At 35.7% G+C, this 24155-nt stretch overlaps 1 protein-coding gene across 1 annotated transcript in view; it reads left to right on the plus strand.

Annotated features, from left to right (window-relative positions):
- Positions 1–24155, plus strand: part of ENTPD1 (ectonucleoside triphosphate diphosphohydrolase 1) — a 119144-nt gene that overhangs the window by 83504 nt on the left and 11485 nt on the right. The window contains exons 4-9 of the mRNA XM_051981755.1: positions 4468–4618; positions 6221–6380; positions 7257–7496; positions 10666–10926; positions 15599–15706; positions 18004–18141. Of these exons, the coding sequence (XP_051837715.1) occupies positions 4468–4618; positions 6221–6380; positions 7257–7496; positions 10666–10926; positions 15599–15706; positions 18004–18141 (1058 nt within the window). The remainder of the gene's footprint in view (positions 1–4467; positions 4619–6220; positions 6381–7256; positions 7497–10665; positions 10927–15598; positions 15707–18003; positions 18142–24155) is intronic.

Here is a 24155-nt window from a genome sequence, read left to right on the forward strand (position 1 = left end):
CCCCTATGGCATGGTAGCTTAAAGCTTTGGCAGTGGGTCACAGGGCACAAAGGGACTGCCAGGTCAGGGAAAGGGGTCTCACTGCCATTTGGCCTATCTCTTATTGTAGCCCTATGAAGGAATTAGGACAAATAGAAGTGGAACCTTAAAGGTTGCATGTTTTGGAAAAGGGAGAACAAATCACTGGAAGTAAAGAGAATAACTCCCAGGAACTAAATGGTGCCACATCCCATTCATCCAGAGCCCCTAATCCAAGGCGGGGAGCAAGAGTAGGGTTAGCTTGGTTTAGGAATTTTGGTTTCAATCAGTAGTCAGTTTAGGGGATCTTCTATAGGATTCATGAGTCTACACTCTTTTCCTTCTATATTCTTTACTCCTTTCTCTTTTCAGGGACTTCTATATAGTCTGTTTAATGTTTTCTCTATAATTAACCAGTCCTCCCTAAACATCCTCTTGTGTAGGACTGGAGATATCTAGAATTTAATTGCATGATGAGCCAAATGCTTATTATGATTATGAAGATCAGAATATAATAAATAGTAAAACTACTGGATTGGAAACTAGGAATCTTAGCTTATTTTCCCTGCTTTAGCTTGGAAACAGAATTCTGTCTCAACTCTGTCTCATCTCAACAAGTGATAACATGTAAAAGGAAAAGATTGGAGGCCCAGGGAAAGGATGGAATGGAATTTACAAAACAGTTCCTATGCCAGAATCCTTTGGTTAGAGCCAATTCAGAAACCTAATATGCCTGCTTCCAAAAGGATTTGGACAAGTTGTCCAAAGTCTCTCACTCATATACACATAGAATTGGCCAAAGTCAAATAATTTTTACACTGTTAATTTCAGTAGAATTTTGTTAATGTACTGCATACAAATCTGAAGAAATCTTGAAAAACAGCATCATTTTTTTTTCCATCCTGGTATGATAGGACTTTTTGAAACTGACCCAAACTGAACTTTCTAATACATTATTGGTAGAACTGTAGTTTACTATAAACATTTTAGGGAGAAAGATGACAGTATATAATAAGAGTCACAAAATGGTACTTTTTGCCACAGTGATTCCATTGCTAAGATTTCATAGGATCACAGAGTTAGAATTGAATGTGATCTTAAAGGCTATCTAGTCCAATTCCCTCATTGTATAGATGAGGAAACAGGTCTAGAAATAAAGTACACCCAGTACAAAGTGGCAGCAAGAAAGAGCTAAGATTTGAACCTAAGTCATTTGAGTACAGATTCATTGCTCTTCCCACTACTTTGTGGTACCCCTCTATGTACCTAAATATGCCTTGTTCCACTTCTAATAACAAAACATGAGAAACAAATTAAAAAAAAAAAAGAGAAACTGTCTATGTGTTCAATGATTGGCAAATATCTGAAAAAGTTATGCTTTATTGATGTAAATAGATTATTGTAATGATAGAAAAAAAGAAACATGAAACATATTAGGAAATATAGAAAGATCTTTATGAAGAACTAAAGTAAAGTAAGCACTAGAACTGGTTCCACATTAACTACAACTATCTATCTGACTATCTGTCTGTGTCCATCTGTCTCTGATATTCATCTGCATTCTATCTGTATATGTATACATGTATACATAAACTATATACACTCTATAAATACATACATATATGGCTGGCATGGTGATGCACCCTGCTAATTGCTAGGGAGACAAATTGATTGGTGGATCTCTTGAGTTAAGGAGTTCAGAGTTTCAGAAGTGCTAAAGTAGATTGTGGATGTACACTAAGACACTAATATGGTGATTCCCCCTAGAATAGAGGGCCACTATGCTTTCTAAAGCTGGGCTTCCAGGTTGGAAACATGGAGCAGGTTAAAGATTCTGTATAAATGAGAACTAGGATGAGTATGAGTAGTTATTTTTCTTCTACCTTAGGCAAAATAGGGAAAGTCAACCTCAAAATTTTTTTATTGAAATTTTTTTTATTTTCAAAACACATGCAAGGATAATTTTTCAACATTGACCCTTGAAAAACCTTTTCCCTTCTTCCTCCTACCCCCTCCACTAAATGGCATGTAATCTAGTATATGTTAAACATGGTAAAAATGTGTTAAATCCAACATATTTATACAATGATTTTACTACACAAGAAAAATCAGATCAAAAAGTAAAAGAGAGAGAGAGAGAGAGAGAGAGAGAGAGAGAGAGAGAGAGAGAGAGAGAATGAATAAAATTCAAGCAAACCACAACAAAAAGATTGAAAAGGCTGTGTTGTGATCCACCCTCATTTCCCACAGTCCTCTCTGTGGATGTAGATGGCTCTCTCCTTCACAGGTCTGTTAGAACTGGCCTGAATCATCTCATTGTTGAAAAGAGCCACGTCCATCAGAATTGATCCTTTTATAATCTTGTTGTTACCGTGTATCTCCTGGTTCTGCTCATTTCACTTAGCATCAGTTTATGCAAGTCTCTCCACTTACACACTTACATATGCATATCTACATATATCTATTTGTGTATATGTGTGTATCCGCATAAAGGAAAACAGTTGAAGGTGGTAGAATTTACAAGCTTGGACTAGACAAAGAAACAAGACATTTCTTGGTTATTGTTGCCTGTAATTCATTTGCTTCTGCTTTTTTAAATGCTAAGGGCTCTAATATAAGATCTTATATCTTAATGATGTATATCAGTTTATTTTTGCTGATGGTTTATAGCAAATTTTAAAAAATTAATCAAAAAGCAACCCTGTTGATTGAATACTTTCTTGAGGTGATGTTGATTGGCTAATATCTTACCAACTTGGAGACTGTTGAGTATTTATAGGGTGATTTCTAGAAATTAAAACTTTGCTGAGCTTTTATAGCCTGGGGTAGGAAAAAGGCCCTATAATGAAAGTTTAAAGATCTGGGTTCTAGTCCTGTTTCTGTAATGGACTTATGGTTGATTCTGAACAATTTCACTTCCCTGGGCCTCTTTTTCTTTTTCTGTAAAATGCAGGTTTGGGACATCATTCCTTTAACTTCACATCTGGCACATGGAGGCACTTAATAAATGTTTATTGATTAATTGATTACTGTATTTCTAATTACTTTAAGTTTGCTCCATTCTCCATTTTTTTCTCCATGCTTTCTGAAGTATTTGGGCCAGCTTCCTAAAGTCATGGGCCATAGACCAAGGCCCCCTATAATGCAGTGAGGGCAAGATACCTCAGGCCCACCTAGACTTATATTTATGAACATGGATTATAATAATATTTTTACATTTATGAGCATTCCACTTCCCATCTGTATGCCTTGGCACACTTCCATGCCTGGAATTTTTCTCCTCATTTACGCCTCTTGAAACAATTATTTTCCTTCAAGTTTCAGCTGAAGTGCTACTTCCTTCAGAAGGGGTTTATAGCATTTGTGGGACTCCAAAAAGTTGAGGTCATGTTCAAGAATCCTCTACAATTTTTAAAAATAAAATATTACATGTACCTAAAGTTTTATATTGTGTGAATTTTTCCCTATATTTCTGCCTTTGCCCCTTCTAGAGAGCCACCCTTTATAACATAGAATGCTTTTAAAAGGAAAAAGGAAGAAATAGTAAAACAATCATCAAAACCAGTCAAAATATTAAAACCTCCCTTAAAATATTCAAACCCTTGGATGCTTCACCTCTGCAAAAGGGTAGAGGTAAAATTAAGAAGAATTCAATTTGATCCAAAGCTGGAGAACAAATGTTTCTGGAGAGGAGGTGTAGTATAGTAAAAATATTGAAGTTAATCTGGAATATTACTGTTCTGTAAGAAATGACCAACAGGATGATTTCAGAGAGGCCTAGAGAGACTTACATGAACTGATGCTAAATGAAATGACCAGAAGCAGGAGATCATTGTACATGGCAACAAGACTATAGGATGATCAATTTTGATGGACATGGCTCTCTTCAAAAATGAGAGGATTCAAACCAATTCCTATTGTTTAGTGATGAAGAGAACCATCTACACCCAGAAAGAGGATTGTGGGAACTGAGTGTGGTTCATAACATAGCATTCTCACTCTTTTTGTTGTGGTTTGCTTGCATTTTATTTTGCTTCTTTTTTTTTCTTGTGCAGCAGGATTATTGCATAAGTATGTATACATATATTAGATTTAACATATATTTCATGTTTAACATATATTGGACTACTTGACATCTAGGGAAGGGTGTGGGGGAAGGGAGGGAATTGGAACACAGGGTTTTGCAAGGGCTAATGTTGAAGAATTGTCCACACATATGTTTTGAAAAATAAAAAGCTTTAATGGAAAAAAAAAGAACTGGATTCTAGTCCTAACTTTAAAGAGTGGCCATAGGGAGCCAGAGATTTTCAAACAAAACCTAATCTCTGAGAAATCTAGTGATCTAGAGAGTACAACCCCAGCATTATCCCCCTAGTATCTCACAATGCAATCTATGAACCTTTTAAACATATTAGAATCCTTCAATTATGGTGTGCTTGGTATTTCCAGGTCCTGGAATCTCAGGGTATGCCCACAATGTGGAAGCTGTAGGCTTTTACATAAATCAATGCATGGACAAAGCTAAGCAAGTGATTCCTAAGGAGCAGCACCAACAGACCCCTGTTTATCTTGGAGCCACAGCTGGCATGAGATTGCTCAGGTATAGTAGCATCTAGGAACCTTGATATAGTTAGGTCTGGGGATTCGAGATGATGTCCCTATAGCAGTAATTAAGTCTTCCATCTTGTAAAAGTCCCAGGGCAGAAACAAGGATTTCAATCAAGATTCATGGGACAGAATCACTGGCCCTCAAAGCTCAAAGTGAGCTCAGAGACTATCTAATCCAATCTGTACTCAGTTAAAAATCTCCTCTATAATATTCTCCAATAAACAGAACTAGAACTAACCTTTTTAAATTTCCTCATAGTGTTCTCTTGCTCTAAAAAATCACTTTGAATTAATTTTGTGAATATTCTATATTTATTAGCTCTGTGAACATGTAATCTTGCCATAGAATGTAAGCTTTTTGAGAACAGGGACTGACTCAATTTGTGTATGTGACCCTAGTACCTGGCACAGGTGATCGTTGATTGATGTGATAATTAATTTTCCCTCTCAACTAAATTTGACTTAATTACTTCTTGGGATCTTGTCACATCATAAATCACAAAACTGTTTTGAATGACTTGACTCAGCAGGTTCTGTTTCTCTTGGGCAGCAATTACTCCAATAACAAATTGGTACAACATATAGTTCTGCCAATAAATGATCATCCAGTCTTTGATGAGAGACTCCTAAGTCAGATTCCCTTTTTCTTTTTTGGGGCAGCTATCATTGTTAAAAAGTATTTTTTTTATCCAGCTAAAATTTGATCCTCTGAAATTTCCACCCATTGTTCCTAAGTCTGTTTTCAAGAATAAAACCCAAATTTTATCCTTCTTCCATGTGATGACCTTTCAGATTCTGGAAATCAGATATCATGTGCCCCCTAAATCTTTCCAAATTAGCCACCCTTAGTTCTTTTGACCATTCCTCATATAACATGAATTTAAAGATCTTCACCATCCTGAAGTCACCTTAATCAATAAAATAAACTAACAAACCACCATTTATTAAGCACCTGCTATGTACCAGGCATTATGCTAGGTTTTGGGAGTACAATTTAAAAAGTGAGAACAAGCCTTTCCTTCGAGGGATTTATATTCTATAAAGTTGTTTGTCCCATGTTCTCAAAAAGGACCAATCATATCAGTAAGGTGATGTCTTGACTTGCAGGTGAATTGAATTAAGTGAATCTAAGCTCCTCCTGAGCTATCTGAGTCCAGCAGCAAGATACAGATCAGGACTATTGGGGAGATGAGTATTAAAGGACAAGTATATACAAAAGAAATACAAAATGAATGGGGATGGGCACTAACAAGCACTTACTGATTGATTGGCAAAGAAAATCAAAATAATATCACTGTTATTTAGCAACAAGTGTTTAATAGATGCTTTTTGACTGCCTGATAATTGAGAAAATCAGGAAAGACCTTTTTCAAAGAGGTATCACTTAAAGTGCCAGCACCCTTTTCCAAGGCAGACTGAGGTTGTCCAAGAATAGGAATCCCTAGTTAATTATCATTATCTCCTTCCAGATCTAGGAATCTTGTTTCCTGATTTTAATTTGTTCTGGTATTGGGTGTTTGAGGGATGCTGGGATCACAAGATTGGTAACTAACAAAACTATTGTTTTTTTTTTTTTTTTCCCCTGGGCATTCAGGATGGAGAGCAGTGACCTGGCAGAGAAAGTCCTAAAATTTGTGAAACAGAGCCTCACTTCTTACCCTTTTGATTTCCAAGGGGCCAGGATCATCACTGGCCAGGAAGAAGGTGCCTATGGCTGGATTACCATTAACTACTTGTTAGGCAAATTCAACCAGGTAATATCGATCCTCTAGGATGTGTGGGAGTGGCTGCCTGGACGCCAGCACAGTTTGTGTCCAGGGAAGTATATCTGCCAATGTCACAAGCAGCTCCAGTTCCACGGCTAAGAATGTGTGATTATATTGGCATCCTTGGCCCCCAGCTGATGCCCGCACACAGTAAATACTAAATAAATGCTCATTGATAGTTATGTAACTATGGGTCTGAAATTTCAGAGTGAAACCTTTCTCAAGAACTAGAGCATGAATGGGGAACTGGAGAGATTTGTCTGTTGCTCTTTGAGTGATTAGTATCACATGTTAGCTTTTACCACAGTGATCTTCTGTTGCCTCCCAGGAGTGTATCAGGGACTTGGGGTGCTCAAAGGTGAGGCTGGTAGAAGGTGCTAGTGAACTGCAAAGGCTTCAAGTGGGGGCTTGGCAAAGAGCTTTTTGTCTGAGGATCAGCCTAGTCAGGTTCAAGGGAGGTTATCACCAAGAAAGGATGGAGTTTTTGGAGTTATGGAACCTCTGTAACATCTCTCCAAGACCTTCTACTGAGGCACAAAGAGGTTGCTATCTCTTTCAGTGATGGGAGAACCCCCATTAAAGAAACATGGATCCATGTAACACTGATCTAAGGGGAGAATTTTGTGGAATAGAAAATCTCTGGACTTCTGTCCCAGATGTTTCCCTGGATGCCCCCTTTTCTGGCCATTTATTTTAGCATGGATGCCATCCCTCTTCCCAGGCTTTGCCTAGTCTTGCCCCTGGCCCCCTGTTCCTTTTCTATCTGTGCCTGAATCTAGGAAGGGATACGTCACAGGGCATGGTGGTAAGTGCAGAGATATCCACTCCTACCTACAATAACATCATAAGCTTTGTCTCTTTTAGACGAGCAGCTGGCTCAGAATTCTACCGGGAAGAGAAGGGCCCCAGGAAACTTCTGGGGCCTTGGACCTTGGAGGAGCCTCCACACAAATAACTTTTGTGCCCCAAGATGAACAGATTGAATCCCAAGGCAACTCTTTGCATTTCCGCCTCTATGGCAAAAGCTACGATGTGTATACACACAGCTTCCTGTGTTATGGGAAGGATCAAGCTCTCCGGCTAAAACTGGTCAGCAACATTCAGGCAAGTCTAACTGATTCCAGACCCTGCCTCCCCCACATCTGCAAGCATGACCTCACATCCTGTTTTCTCTCCCTCTCACATTATTGTGACTGAAGTGGGGCTCAGCAGTAACCCCCCCACACTCCCAAAGAAACACTTTTTGGCAGACTATCTGACGAAATTTGGTGGACCCTAATTCTGACACTTGTTTTTTCTGTATTCTCTCCTTTTAAACTTCCCACATTCAACGCATTTCTTTAGCATATCAAAGCTTTAGAGCTAGTAAGGGACCATGGGAATTATTCACTCTATCCTCCTCATTTTACAATTGAGGAAATTAAGACTCAACAATATGAAGTAGGAGGCAGCTTGGTGGCTCAATGGGTAGAGCCCTGGGTCTGGAGTTGGGAAGACTTGAATTCAAATCTGAATTCAAATCTGGTCTTCCTAACTATGTGATCCTGGGCAAGTCACTTAAGCCTATTTTGCCTCACTTTCCTCATCTGTAAAATAAGCTGGAGTAGGAAATGACAAACCACCCCAATGGTTTGGTGCATGGCGTCCCAAAGAGTAGATCACCACTGAATGATGAAGTGATTTCCCTGTGGACACAGAAAGGTAAATGGCCACACCAGCATTCAAACCGAGGTCTGTCCACTTCAAATCTAGCATCCCACCTCTCACAAAATATCTCCAGACAAAATTTTCAAACCCTTAGGCAGGAAGCTAATTTTCAAACCATTATGCAGGAGACTATTTCTTATTCCTATAAGGACTATCAATGAAAATGGCATGGCAAGAAGAGATAAGAAGAAGGAAGAGTTGGTATGCGTTTTTGTCATCTTTTTTAAAATCTTCATTTCATACATACAGCAGGAAGACTGTTTTAAAAAGCCTGTTAATGAGAAATATTTTAGTCAAAGCCACAGTTTGAGCATCCCAGTTAACCTTTAAAATTCCATATCCAAATGCTTTCTGTTTTTAAAGGTGCAACAAGTCAGACCTGCTTAGCTGGCTCCCAATCATCTCTCTCCTTTTCATAACAAAGAAATTCTGGTTCCTGCATTCCTATCCTCAACCTCTCTTTTCCAGACCTTGACCTGGTTCTTCATACTTACCTTTATAGCTATATTTTCTTCCATCAAATGTACTCTGACTCCGCCAAGCTTTAGTATCATAGGATGATCATTTTGGGGTTGTGGAAATGACCTTAAAAGCTACTTAGTTCTACAGATCAAGAAGTAAAGGTGTTAGGGTAACCTCTTTAAGGTAACATAGATAATAAGGAGGCAGTTAGGTGGCTTATTTGACAGAGTACTGAGTTCAAATGTGGTCTCAGACACTTAGGAGCTGTTTAAGTCACTTCATGCTGTTTCTTTCAATTTCCTTATCTATAAAATGAAGTAGAGAAAGAAATGGCAAACCACTCCAATATCTTTGTCAAGAAAATCCCAAATGGGATCATGAAGAATCAGGCACAACTGAAATGATTGCAACAACAGCAAGAAGTAGCAGAGTACAGCTGGGTTTTAAACCCAGTTTCAGACTCTAAAAGTCAGATTCTTTCCCTTATACGAGGGGGTAAAAGCTTGAGACTTTTAACTGAAACTCTATCATCAACTTTGGCCCTTAAAGTCATTTAGGTAAAGCTTATATTGGATCCAAAGTATTACTGGGATCATACTGACCTGATTGTCTAGATAGCTCAATTATGTATTTAGGATTTATGACAAACTCCAGATCATACTGTGATGTATTATACAACTTCTAAGAGAAAATATGTCTTCATCTTTGACACTGTTCATATGCCTTTTTTGGTACCTCTCTTATGCTCTAATTTTCAAAAATGTTTTATTATTGTTTTTAAAAAATCAGTTTATCAAAAAAGTACCATCCCTGTTAGACTTGATGGCTTTTAAGGCTCCTTAAATTCAAATAGAACTCTTATGACAAAGGTTAAGCAAAACAAACTGACATATTAATAAGGGCTAATAGCATATACCTCATTCCACAACTGTAGTAGACCACCACCTCTCCCAAGACAAATATGCCTCAGCATTAGCCCTCAAAGTAATTGTTGGTTAATGCATTGATCTGAGTCACTGGTGTCATTGGGATTTTTTTTTGTTTACATTATTGTAGTTATTGTATATTATTTCCTTGGTTCTGCTTTCTTTGCTATTCATCAGTTCATATCTTTCCCAAGTTTCTCTGAATTCATTGTTATTTAGTCACTCAGTCATGTCCTATTCTTTTCATGACCCCATGGATCATAGCACATTCATACTGTCCATGAGGTTTTCTTGACAAAGGTAGAGGGATTTGCTTTAAAGATCAACAGAATTTAAATGACTTGCCCAGCTAGTAAGTGATGAGATAGGATTTGAAATCAGGTCTTCTTGATTCCAGGCCCAGTGCTCTATCTAGTAAGAATTTTTCATAGTCATTATTTAATATAGCACAATAATATTTTGTTACATTAATACACTGTAATTTGTTCAGCCATTCCTATTTGATGGATACCAGCCTTATTTCTAGTTTCTGGTACTGTGCTAGTCCTGTGATTTCACTGATGTGGATGGAGACGTCTCAGTGAAGAAACTCCTTCTACCAAAGCAAAGCCGTGATTAATTGACTCCATAGTCCCAGCTGCTCATGGCTCTAAGAATTTTTCCTAGGGCTTAAAAATCACCTTGTGTCTTTGAATAGGTCTTCCCAACACTTTGACTAGTTTTCCTATGCTGTGTTTTTATTCTTTTATTTTCTTATTGCCATAGAAAATAAAAAAGGCTGGAACCAGTTAGCATTCTTACATGTTTATGTTTCATTTTTGTATTCTGGTTATTTGTGTGCATGAAATATCTCCTCTACTCGATTATAAAGTCCTTTAAGGCAGAAACTCTTATCTTTGGATCCCAGAACCACTACAGTGTTCACATTAATAACCTATTAAGCACTTATGTTTGAATGGATAAATGAATGTATTATACCAATGAATATATTATATCAATGAATGAATGTATTATGCCAATTCTGTTTAGTCTGAGTATAAGCAGCAGGGAGGGCATTAATAACAGTCCTAAGTCCTGATTCTACAAAAATAAACCTAACTTGTGTTGTGAGATCATGTTCTGGCTTTTTCCCTTCCCATGGCCTTGTAGGTCATGGATTTCCGTATTTTCTCATGTAGGACGCAAAGGATGGACTCCTAAGGGATCCATGCTTCCACCCTGGTTATGAAAAGGATGTGAACATAAGTGAGTTCTTCAACACACCCTGCATCCCAAAGGATGAGGCATCATTTCCATTTCAGAAACTTCAAATACATGGTACTGGAAACTATAATGTGTGTCTGCAGAGCATTCACAAGATCTTCAACACCACCTACTGTCCTTACTCAAGGTGTTCTTTCAATGGGGTTTTTCTGCCAGCCTTACAAGGAAATTTTGGGGTAAGTAGTGGAAATGATTTGCCATTCCAGATCTCAGTTTTTAAGGAGGTGGAAATGAATGCCATGACCAAATGCTTTTTTCTAAGGGAAGATAACTGGGCGATCACAGACTCAAAGTCCCAAGACTTTCTTTCAGTTCAACAATGGGCAGATTTGGTCATAGTCTGGGTTAAGGCTGATTTCCTAATATAATTAGTAACTCTCATTTCAGATATTTGTAGCCCTTTAGACTAAAAGTCTCTTCCTTATCAAAGATAAGCAGTTGATTGACATACAAACTTGGTGATAGCCATGTTTACTGATCATTCTTAGGGGTAGTAATGGGAAACCAGGACTGGCTGCTGCAGTAGTTTTGATGGGATAACATCAAGGGAGCAAGAAAGCAGCAATCCTTGAGTTCACACCCCTTCATATTTATCCAGGAAACTGCAGCCAGGCAAGAAATCACCATTTTTTAAAAGTTCTATGATAAATGATAAAAATATAAATATAAGCAAAAAGACGTTCCTTGCATTCTAGGACCTTGTATTCTAAAGAAGGAAGATGGTATATAAATAGGAGCTAAAAGGGTGGGGGACAGGAAGGGAAGAAATTACTTGCCAGGAGAGGAAATGAAGGTTTATGAATAAAGTTTAAAAGAAAGACTGAGAAGAGGGAATTGGCATTATTCTCCCATGCCACCTTTTTTTCCTTAGGATTAGGATGTAACTGCAGGCAATCAATTTTGACTGATAGGAGTTCTTGGCTCTATTAAATTACCCTAAAGGAGGAGAAGAAAGGAAGTACTTTTGCCCAACTTTTAAATAAAATATTACAATGACAAAATATATCCAGAAACAGGAGAGTTTCTCACTCATTTTGCAGTCTCTTTAGGGTTTCCCTTCCAAGGTTTTATGCTCTTTCCCCATGTTTCTATAGTGACATTTTCAAGCAAAAAGAAAAAAAAAAGCATCCAATCAACTAATTGGAATGTGTTTTTTTTTTTCTTTTTTAACCATACTTTGATAGTATCTTTGGGTGTAATTTGTATACCAAATAAAAAAGTACAAAGTTAATTTCACATTATTCTACTTGGCTCGACACAGGTTCACATGGATCAGGATTCCAGAGATGTTTTCCTTTTCTTGTGCTTGGTTTCTCCCCAGGTCCAATGTCAGGTTCATTTGTCTCAGGTCACTGTAAAAGCCAGACCTCAAGTTGGTGCTTAGATCCAGGGTGAAATTTTTCATCTCCTCATCTATTACCTTGAATCAGACCCTATCTTTTCTGAGAATAAAGCTCCTTAAACCACCCCAGCTCTAAAAGCATCTTCTTTCCCCACACTCCCCAAATTTCTCAAAATAACTATAATTTTCTTCACAACTCTCCTTTTCCCACTCACCATCCCAAAATCATTAGCCTAAGTTCCATTTTCTCATCCTGTTCTCCTTCCTTCTCGAAGTATCTTTTCCTTGCATTTTGGCACTAACATTAGCATAATCATTAGCATCTCCAAAGTCTAATTACTTTCAAATTATTTCAGGCCCCACCAGACTAAGATTTCTCAACCACATGTGATTTTACAATCCCAGATTTAAAAAAAAAAAATTTTTTTTTTGCCACAATTGTATTCGGGACTTATGACCTCATTCTCCAGATGTAAATAGTCTCAAAGGCTGTCACTGTTCCTGTCATTTTGATTAAATTGTTCTCTCCGGCTGCTGGACTGAATCCCACGTTGTAGGCAAATTAGAAACATCTCAAGGAGTGAAGGAATAAATGATTGTGCATCTGCAGGGATGAGATAATGAGATAATTTTTAAATTATTTTAATGACATCTGTGAATACTATGTTAACAACACAACAAGGAAAGCTGAATTAACCAGAACATTTTTTTTTTTTACTAGAACACTGTGGAAAGGAACAAATCCAAAAATCAAATTCAAAAACTTCTTAAAGGGATTTATTAGAATGATGAAAAGTGTTCCCAGAGGAAATTGGGGAAACCGCTATTGTTTAGACTATGCAATATGAAACAAGGCAGATTTCTAAAGAATAAACCCAAAGGGAACACTTATGCAGGCTCCTAGACTAGGAAGAAAGAAATTAGATATCTCATCCAGTTTGGGGGATTCTGGATTTAGGCATGGTTTCAAAATAGCAGAGTGAGAAACTAGAAGCTATTTCTAGAAAATTAGGAGTGGAGAAGTGGAGAAGAAGAAAAAGAAAGGAAGGAGGGAGGAGAGAAAAGCCACTCACAGACCCTAGAATGGGTGAGTGGGAAAAATATATATAGATGAGTAAATGTATCTACCATATCCCAAGGAATATGATTCTGAATCTATAGTTCTAAAATTTTAGATTTTAATGACTTGGTGGAACAGGTTTTATTTTGAACTGAAATCTTTTTAGGACCACAAAATTCCTTTTAAGCAGGTTGGGATAACCCCCAAATTCTGTGTTTGTTCTCTGACTCCAGAAAACTGGCAACCACTTTATCCAAGAATGATCAGACTCTGAGATTTTTCCAAGAATGATCAGGCTCTGAGAAGAGTTGTTTATATTACTTAAACTCATTCAAGGCTGATTAGTACCAGAAAGCCAATTTAAGTCATAGAAAGAAATATGCCCAATAAACAGGTAGTCCTGTCAGCAGTTAAGCTGATTCTTTTGCTGGCAGGAAAACGCATGTGGGTTTCACTAAGAATGTTTCTTAGTCAGTAAGGAATCACAAGTGTGAAAGCTTAGATGGAAAGATATTATGGATTAGTGAAAAATGTTGGACGTAGAGTTAGCAAAGACTTGACTTCCAATCCTATCTCTGTCACTGATTAATGATCCAGGGCAAGTCCTAATCTTACTTGGTAAAATTTGTAGAATGAGGAAAATAATATTGTATTACTTACTCTTCACCTTTTTTTTTCTCCTCCAGATTCCATGAGGATCTCCAGTCTTCTGTTTGCATTTGTCATTATATTTAATTTTCAACATATTTTTACAGTGGGTTATAATCTTCTGGGTGGCAGTTAATTATCAAGAATCATACTGGGATTATGGATGCCTTTAGTAAAGCATCTTCATTTACTTCTAGGGCACTGTTTCCTAAATTGTACTTTAAGCAATTTGAATAGGAGTTTGATGAGAATTTTGGCTTCAGAATTATTTCTTCTTTGAAATATTAAATGGAATTATGCATGTGCCAAAAAATATTCCTTTGTATTCCTTCAATATGGCCATTGGCTTAATTATTTCTATTTTGTTCTGAAATCTCCCCAAATCTCCTTTATGTTATAGGATGTCTTCAGAAATCCCAGATTTGCCTGTAAAGCTTCTGTCAAAACATTTTAAGTTCTCCAAGGTTCAGTGGTCCAATTGGAGATACCTTAATTCAGAGTTTTCAATTAAAGCAGCCAATTTTTTCCTTAGTTGGGGGTCTTTTTCTTACCATATGTAAAGAAATTACTAATAATAATATCTAACATTTATATGGCACTTTAATGCTTATAAATTATTTTACAAATATTACTTTTTAAATCTCACAACTATAGGAGCTAGGTGCTATTATTATCTCCATTTTATAAAAGAGGAAATAGTGGTAAATAGAAGTTAAGTGACTTGCCCAGGATCATCAAGCTAGTAAATGTCCAAGGCTGGATTTTATCTCAGATCCTCTTGACTCCAACTTCAACTCTATTTAGTATATCTCTACTAAAGGCAATAAAGCACTTGTAGCTACTTAAGATTCGGTCCCATCTATGAATTTGTTTTTTACTCAATATCAGTAATAATAGTAATTATAATAATGTAGTAATGATAGTAATTGCTGAACCAGACAGCTTATTAGGGTCCAATTAAATATCATACAAATGTCCTAGCCCTTTTGCTAGCTCTCTTTTAGCTCAACTTTGTACTTGTGACCAGGGGCCTAACATAGACCTCTGCATACACTAGGGACCAATGTATTCTTTCAAAGCACAGTTTAGGAACCACCTGCTGAAGATGACTTTTCCTTATTCTCCCCACCCTGACCCCCAATTATTTTCACTTTTTCTCTTTAAATTATTTTGTATTTACTTAAGTAACATCCTCCAATCAATGTAAGCTATTTGAAAATGGGAACTCTTTTTTAAAAAATCTAGGCTTTACATATCAAGGCATGAACACAGTACCATGTACACAGTAGGAGATCAATATTCATTGAAATAAATTGAATCAAATGTTCATTCAATATAACTGTTGCCTAGGTCCTTATTTCCAACTTACTCTTTATCCTATTCAAGGTCCTTGACAATTTTTAAATTTTATATATATATATATATATATATAAATTATACTCAGTAATTACTACATATAGCTTACAAAGAAAGGGTTATTTCATTATATTTTGCTTCTTAAATTCTGGGATCTTAGGAGACTTGTAGCTTTCTGCTCACTAAATAAAGTCTTTAGGATTCCTTGCCAGTAGGAGATTTTTTTTTTAATCCTATTCACTAAGCCTTCATTTTTTTTTGTCTTAGGGAGACACTGCTCTTTTCAGGAAGACAGGAAATAAGACTTGGTGCCCTGTGACCTTCTCAATTTTGGATTGGGCATTCATTGTATCCGAGCCTCCTAGGCGTGAGAATTTTCTTCTTTGCTGGGCATGTTAGACTATGTTAATGCTCTCTCTCTCTCTTTCTCTCTCTCTCTCAGGCCTTTTCTGCTTTTTACTTTGTGATGGACTTCCTGAACTTGACGGATTCTTCTCTGGAAACAGTGATCACGAAAATGCAAACCTTCTGCTCCCAACCCTGGAATGAAGTGAGTGAGATATTTCTGTATCATGGCAAAATTTGAAAAGCACTTTATACATATCATGTCATTTGATCTTCATAACAACCCCATGAGATGATACAGACACTATTATTTTCATTTTACAGATGAGGAAACTGAGGCAGGTTAAGTAACTTGTCCAGGATTTTACAACTAATAATAATGATTTTATAGATGACGTAGGCAATTAGGTGACCATTTCATAGTAACAAGAAGATTAGAGCTGGAAGGGACCTTTGACATCCTTTAGTCCAAACAATAGCCAAACAGTTGTTGATTTTCACATTTTTAAATATATTCAAACTTTACTTAAAAATACAAGAAAGCTGGAACTAGAATCAGCATTCCTTCCCCTTTTTCCATGTCCCCCAATATTTCAAGAACTAGCTGGTCTAGATACTTATATCACTCATAGCCTGATCTCATAGTTCATATGAAGAGAGAGAGACTTGGAGCCTACCCCTGAGAGATTACAAAAGAAACCACTTCCATAAGGACCAAAGTAACTGTTGCAGATGTTGAGGGAAATTCTGCACTATACCAAAAGTAGACTATATTTTAATTGCCCTGAAAACTAAGGTAAGCCGCTAGGAGCTAGGCTTAAGGCTTTTGTTCTTCCATGGATGTAAGAGTTTATGGCTTTCACTTTTCTATTAAGGATATCTGTGGAAGTTAAACTTAAGCCCTTACTTTATATCAGGGATTCCCATACCTTTTGATTTTAAGTGAATGTTCCTATAAATCCTATGTAAAATGAGAGGAAATAAATTCCAGAGTTTATCATGCATATGCATGTAATAAGCCAAATAATTTCAATAGGATAATTTATTTACCATCTATCCCTTGTATCTATTTAACAACCTTCTTGTATCCCTGAGCTACATATACTACAGTTTGGGAGGCCCTGCTCTAAAGACAGAACTAGATTATTTGGGAAAATGGAGAAAAATATAGATTCTAAAGTCTGTTAAAAATAAAAATATTTCAAATAGATAAATAAAAAACAAAAAATTGAAAAGAAAAACATTTTATTTTTAAACCATTTCCCTTACTAGACTTTGTATTAGAGCTGCCAAAATTTGGTAAAATTGAATTTGAGTTTTAGCTGCTTTGATATCACATTGAACTGGGATCGGATTCTCTCATTGCTGGGAATTCCAGCTCCCTGTCCTTCTGGAGAGTGAATAATAATGAACCCACAAACACTCAATATAACCAGCTGTCAACTCTACATATGTTAATTATCTATGCCTTTGGTTTTTCTTACTCTTTGATGGCTTCCCTTTTTTTTGGCCATTTCCACGCCTAACAAATTCCTTCTTTATTAATAATAGCAGATAAATGAAATCAAAGTACATCAAATTTTATTTTGTTACTTTTAAACTCCTTTGGTAAAAAAATAAATTAGTGAAAGAAGAGGATAAAAAATGAATCTCCATTTTTGGCTGACATCATTGATTCATGCTTTCTTTTGTCCCATACAATCTAGTGTGCAATAAGGTGAGGCAATCTTTTTAGACTCCATAGAGAGGGGTCCTGAATATGTCTAAGGTATGTATTCTTGTATCAATGAACAAATAGTAGTCTCACTTCTCACTGAGATAAGACCATTATATTTAGAGTGGAAAGAAACTTTTAGACATCATTTAGCAGTTTTTAACTTGGAGTCCCAGTCATCAAAGGGTCTGTGTGTAGATTTCAGGAACATTTGTGAATTTGGATGGGAAAAAAGTTTATTTCAATATAACTGATTTTCTTTGTAGTCCTTGCATTTATTTTTACATATTTAAAAGCATTATTTTGAGGAAGAAGTCCATAAACTTCACAGACTGACAAAAGGTGTCCATGGTATAAAAATCCTTGATTGAGAGCTCAGTTTCTTAAACTGTGATTCATGATCCCATATAGGGTCTAACTGAATGTAGGGGAAATGAAATTATGATTTATTATCAGTAAATGTTTGATTTATATGCTTACTTCATATACCTATAGACCTATATAGGTATACTATATATACCTATAGACCCTATAAAAGTTTCCCTGGTGAAAAGGGGTCATGAGTGGAAAACATTTAAGAAACCCTGTACTAGAGCAACCTTTATATCTCAGCCTTCTGACCTTCTCAAAGCTGGGCTTGGAAATGTTCACCCTGGCTTCATTTGAAGACTGTAATCCCAACTACTTTACTCTTGATGAGCACCAGAATGGGAAATTAGGTCTCTTCAAAGTATCAATTTTAGGTAAATAAAGTTTAAATTTTCCTTTTTTTTTTTTTCCTTTCAAAGGTGAAAGCACAATTTCCTGACATCAAAGAGAAGTACCTCAGTGAATACTGCTTCTCTGGGACCTATATACTTGCCCTCCTACAGCGAGGCTATGGATTTACTGAACACAATTGGAAACATATCAATTTTATGGGCAAGGTAACCGTTGTGTACATATGGAAAGAGAGGGATTGGGTGCAAAGTGTGTACAATCAGATTCCCAGTGGCATGAAAGTAGATGCCTTTCTTAGGCATCATCCTCATGATACGTTGGGCCATTTTATTTAACTGCTTTTTCTTTTGGCTATTTGTATCATTGTGTTGTTTTTTTTTAATCTAAGCAAAGCAGGAATATTGGATAAATCTTCCTGACTTTTCTCTCCCACAATCTATCTGTACTGCAGACTGAGCAGGATCACTCAATGAACATTAAGCACTATGTGCTAGGCAATATAGTAAGGATGTAAAACATTTGGGATATAAAAAAAGTAAAATACAGTAACAACCCTCAAAGAAGTTATAATCTAATTGGATAAAAAAATAATAAGCATTCATTAATGTCTTATGACCATGTGCCAGGTAACCAAAACTTTACGAATATTATTTCATTTGATCCTCACAACAATCCTGAGGGTTAGGTAACATAATTATCTTCAATTTACAGTTGAGGAAACTGAGGCAGAGTTAAGTGATTTGCTCATAGTCAAACAAATAATATGTGTTTAAGGCTGGATTTGAACTCTGGTCTTCCAGTGTTCTGTACACTATGGCATCACCTAGCTGCCACCTTCCTTTTGTCAGATGCTTCATGGTTCTGTAACGCACTTTCAAAATTATGATCACATTTGGGGTTTATAGTAAACCAATGAAGGGGTTTATAGGTTAGAAAACTGAAACTCAATCAGCTTAGTAGCATTAGGACTTGAAATGGGATCTTATATTTTTAAAGGCCTTCACAATCTGGCTCCAACCTACTTTTCAAGTTTTTTGTACCAACCTCTCTTTCATGGACATTCCAGCCAATTTTGCTGCTTTATTGTTCCCTATACAAGAGAGTCCATCTCCATCTCTCTGCCTTTATAGCCCCCATGCCTTGAATGTACTCCTTCATCCCCTCCCATTTTTTAGAATTTTTTTTACTATTCATTTGATAAATTGTATTCTACTCTTTGTGATCCTATGAATCATAGCAAGCCAGGACCTTCTAGTATCCACTATTTCCCAAAGTCTGTGCAAGTTCATGTTCACATTTCTATGACATCTTTCCATCTCATCTCCCTTTGTCTTCAATCTTTTCTAACATCAGAGTCTTTTGTAATGAGTTTCACCTTCTTATTGTGTGGCCAAAGTATTTAAGTATTTAAGCTTTGGCTTCATTTGACTTTCTACTGACTGAATAGCCTGAATAAATTTCTTTCCATATTGGGTTGATTTGATCTCCTTTCTGTTCAAGGGACTCTCAAAAGTCTTCTCCAGCTTCTTTCAAAATTCAGCTGAAGTACCTCTTCCAAAAGAAGCCTATAATCCTCTTAAGTTGTCAGTGTCCTTTTAATCTACAATGTTTTTATTTTTCTGTGTCCATGTTACTCCCTAATGAAATTTAAGCTCCTTGAGGATAGGATGGATTCTACTTGTGCCTTTGTTATCTTTGATCCAATACAGAGTAGGAAGAAGTCAATAAGAATTTTTTTCAATAAATTATCACAATGTCTTTCTAAAATATTACTTTCTAAAATAGCCAATGCAGTCATTCATAGAAAAGTACACCTTTTAAAAGGCAAATACATTATACAAGACAAAAATTAAAGCCAAATCACCAGTGCTGGAAAGAAATTCTTTCCTTGAGACTCTTAGTTGTGGTTGCTTTGTTATTGTTGTTGTTTTGCTTTGGTGGGGAGAAAAGAAAGGAAAACTCTTTAAATAAATAGTTTAACTTAAGGGGTAAAAATGAATAGTCATTTCAAAGGAATATTAAAGATTTAATAGCTGACTCACAGAGGGTTTGATAGCTCTGTTCCTTCTAGGTACATTGTATGCATCTAAAATCTCCAAACATATGGGGAAAAGTTTTTTCTGCTTTCACAGAGACACATATCCTTTTCTCCTTTAGATTTTGTCTTAACTCTAACCATGTTCCTATCAGTCTTTATCCTCAGATACAGTATATTACCCCATTCCCATTTGTTATTCTAACACCCCCAGAATGAAGCTGAGTATATCTTCCTCAACAGACTATAAACTAATTGTCCAAGGGTTGGCAAATCTTGATCTAATTTACATTAGGTGGTCACAGGTAAATGTCCATGGTTCATGAGTAGTCAGTTAATCAACAAGCATTTGTTAAGCCCTTATTAGGTGCCAGACACTGTGCTAAATGCCAGAGATACAAACAAAAGTAGAAAGATATCCCCTGCCCTAAAGGAGCATACATTTTAATGAAGAAGGCCAACACATAAAAGGAAGCTGGACATTAAGAGGTTGGGTGTTGAAGTTCAACTTCAGTAGTGAAATAAGAGTGTGTTATTGCAGGGGTCAGGCGAGATAATTCATTACATACTGTTCAAATTTTGTTGATCAGAGAGACAAATATACCTCCAATGCTTATAGACTTGATAAAAATACACTTTTTGAGATTCCTGTATCTTTTCTAACAAGTACAATCTTGATGCAAATAATTAAGTCTGGATCTTGATTATTTTGACAGAGCTGTAAATAGCTGAGATACACATTAGAGTAAAATTAACATACCAATGTCCTCAAGTACCTTTCTCCCAAATGCCTTTAGTTTCCAATGTGAGCTGCTTTTCCTGTTCTAAGTTCAAAGGTATGTCTTTGATCCATTATATAGCTGAGTTTGTATTTTGCTTTAGTCATCAGGTTTCTTATCAATATATTAATAAGTATGTCTCTGCTATTGTACATAGAAAAAAGAAGTTGGTGAGCCAAGCTATTATAAAATTCAAGATTCAACACCTGGGATGGATTCTTACCTCCTGGTCCTCTACTTTCTCCTCATTCTTGTTTAAAAAATGAAGTCCATAGATTTCAGTTCTCATAGTTGAGAATGATTGCAGAACATACTTAAAAGCACAAGGGGCTAAGCCAATCAGAAGCAAAAAAAAGCAAGAGGAACAAAATGCAGAAGCAAAGAAGTCATATTATTTTACAGGATTTATCTTTTTAATCACTGAAATATTTGGTTGCTACATTGTCAGGATCAATTCCATAGACACTATTTCTTGCCATGTTTTCCACTAAAAAGTTAGTTGTAATTGAGATTCTAAATTGTTTACATGATTCCCTAACTATATTAATGATGGTTTCATTAAGTTTAATTCTTGTTTTAACTCATTATCTATATTAATTTGTTCTAAAAAGCTTGATATATTTTTTGCTAACTTATCTGTGAATTGATCAGTCTGAACAGATTTTGTAAGCGCTGTAGCTGAAACAGCAAGTGTTGTAATAGTTGATATATCTGCTAGAAGTCCAACAGTGAGTAATCTCACAAATCTCTTTTACTATTATTTCCTAATTTTCCTTGATGTTGTCTCAAACCTGTTCACCTGCTGACCTGTACCAATTATGATTAATCTTATTAGACATTATCACATAGAATGGATGTTCCATAATAACAACCATAGTAGTGAATTTGAAAAACATTTGAATAGAAGTAAGACATTAGAATAAAACACAATTGTAACATTTTATAATATATCCTTCTAACACATTCATGATTTGAATTCTAGTGCCATTCCATAAAACAGTATATACAGTTAGAAATACCTGCAGTTATTTTTAAATATGCTGTACAGTATATCTTTGAGGGGCTTGAAAACATCATGGAATCCCATATCTGAGATGTGAAAAATTGTGCATTCTAAATCCCAAATACATTGTAACAGGAGACCCATGCAGAGAATGGATAATTTGGAGGTTCATCAGTCCAGTTCCTCCCCTTTAAAAAAATGGGGCTCAAAGTCCTCTGGGCACAGGAGGCATAATCTCATCTTCTGAAACTATTTCCTGCTGAGAATGGGCTTAGATCTGAATCATTTGCAGAGTCCCATCTTTTTGTGGAGCTGACTAAAGTTGGCCAATGCAGCTGTAACAGAGCACAATAACAAATCTAACAAATACAAGTTAGGATGATCTGAGATGGAAAGACAAGTCCACAAGGACTTCTGTAAGATGTAAAGAGATCAATGCAGATTGGGCAGTGATTTTTCAGGTAATGAAATATATTTGTGTAACAGGACATATAGTATATACCAATTTTAAAGAGGTTTCAGTTCTAGTTTCAAATGAACAATAAAATAACAGCTCGTTCTTATGGACAGTAATATTAATTGTTTTTACATTATTTTGGAAATCTAAAAAGAATTTATTTCACCAAATATTTATATATTTTTATAACAAATAAATGACTAGATCAAATACTCATTTACCAAATTACTTAGGATATAATGACTACATTTTTTCAGAATGAAAACAACATGATATTATGTATTTGAATTTGTGTTGACCATTTGCTCTTATCATAAGAATTTGTCATAAAAGGAAAATATGGGAGTATGATAATTCTATCAAAATTAATTCTTCAGGCCTCAGCCTGCGAGCACACATAGGACAAAATAAAACTTCCTTAGTTTAGATAGATATCCAATTATAACAGTTTTACTTTATCAGACTCAGAAATGATCAAGTAGGAAACAAAGAAACAGAACTGGGAAACTGAATCAGAAGGATCTCACTTTGAACAAAAGCTCCCAACTCTTATCCTAATACAGACCCTTTTATGTCCAAGGTCACATTTCTCTGAGTAGCTAATGAAAGTTTTCTCAAGTGGTGGGTTACTGACTTAATGGCCGGTAATCAAATTCAAAACTCAAAAATAATATATCAGTTGCAATCTCAAGAGGTTTCATTTCCAATATCAAATTCTACTAATTGCAATTTAAGGCTAGGTAAATTAATTTTTTTTAATTTACTAAAACTTAGATACACAAAAGATTATTTAACTTGTTTTGTATGTTAAAACTCATCCTGTGCAAAAAGATTGATCATTAAACAAACTTGTAGAATTTTTGTATATACATTCCTTGTTACATATATTACTATATCTCTTAAACAGGCTCGTCTCTCAGGGCTGATGCTCTTACTTATCCTGAAAGTTAAGAAAACTGACAATCTTAAAATTAAAAGTTTGGACACTGGCCACAGGGAAAGAATAGCTGTTTGTTGCCCAACATCACCATTCATAGTGTTTTTATGGGCTATGCTGTATACAGTAACTATCAGATTTAGGTTTAACATGATGACAATAGCTCCAAATAACTTAGTTAACAATTTTTGATTTTTTTGTTGAGAATAACCAAATAGCTTTTATTGTAATTTTCTATTCATTTTGTGGCAACAGTGAAATATATCTACATTCTCTATATTTACATAATAATATGAACCAGAATAAGCAAGGCTAAATAAACTTTTCACTCTCTTAATAGTTGACAAATCTATTCTGTCTCCAAATTGCTGAGCTGAGAAATTCTCAGATATCATTTTCATTGCCTTAAATAATTTTACTTTTTGTTTAGAGAGAAGACAAGACAGTGTGGACATAGATATAGATAGATACACACACACACACATACATACACACACATATTTTTTGTGGAGCTAAAACAGATCTGAGGTTTATTTAACTTAAGTTCATGAAATTTCCTAAATATCAATCAAATGTTCCAGACAAACTGAATTTCCATTTGAATATTTTCCAATTTTACATACATCATTTTTCCTTGGTTAGCCAAGAAAGAATTAAGATGTAATTTTTTGTGTCTGGGTCTTGAGAAGTCTGAATCTAGATAACTCAAAAGCAGGATGATTTTTTGACCATTTTTAAGTAGCTGTGAACTGATTTTCTGTTTTTCTAAATTTAGTGCAAATAGATTACAATTTATATATATATTTTTAATGAGTTTTAATTAAAGCTCCTTTACAACTACTTTTACCACCATATCTCAAATAACAAATTATACTGCATTATGCATATTTTCTTCCTCTCCTTATCCCTTTTTTAGGTTAAGGAAGGAGGAGGAAAAAGAAAGATATTCTATACACTATCTTCTTAGGCCTAGTAAGGCCTATGGGTTTGATAATCCATAGATTTATCA

This window comes from Antechinus flavipes, chromosome 2 (assembly GCF_016432865.1).
Source record: "Antechinus flavipes isolate AdamAnt ecotype Samford, QLD, Australia chromosome 2, AdamAnt_v2, whole genome shotgun sequence".
Classification (NCBI taxonomy): Eukaryota; Metazoa; Chordata; class Mammalia; order Dasyuromorphia; family Dasyuridae; genus Antechinus; species Antechinus flavipes.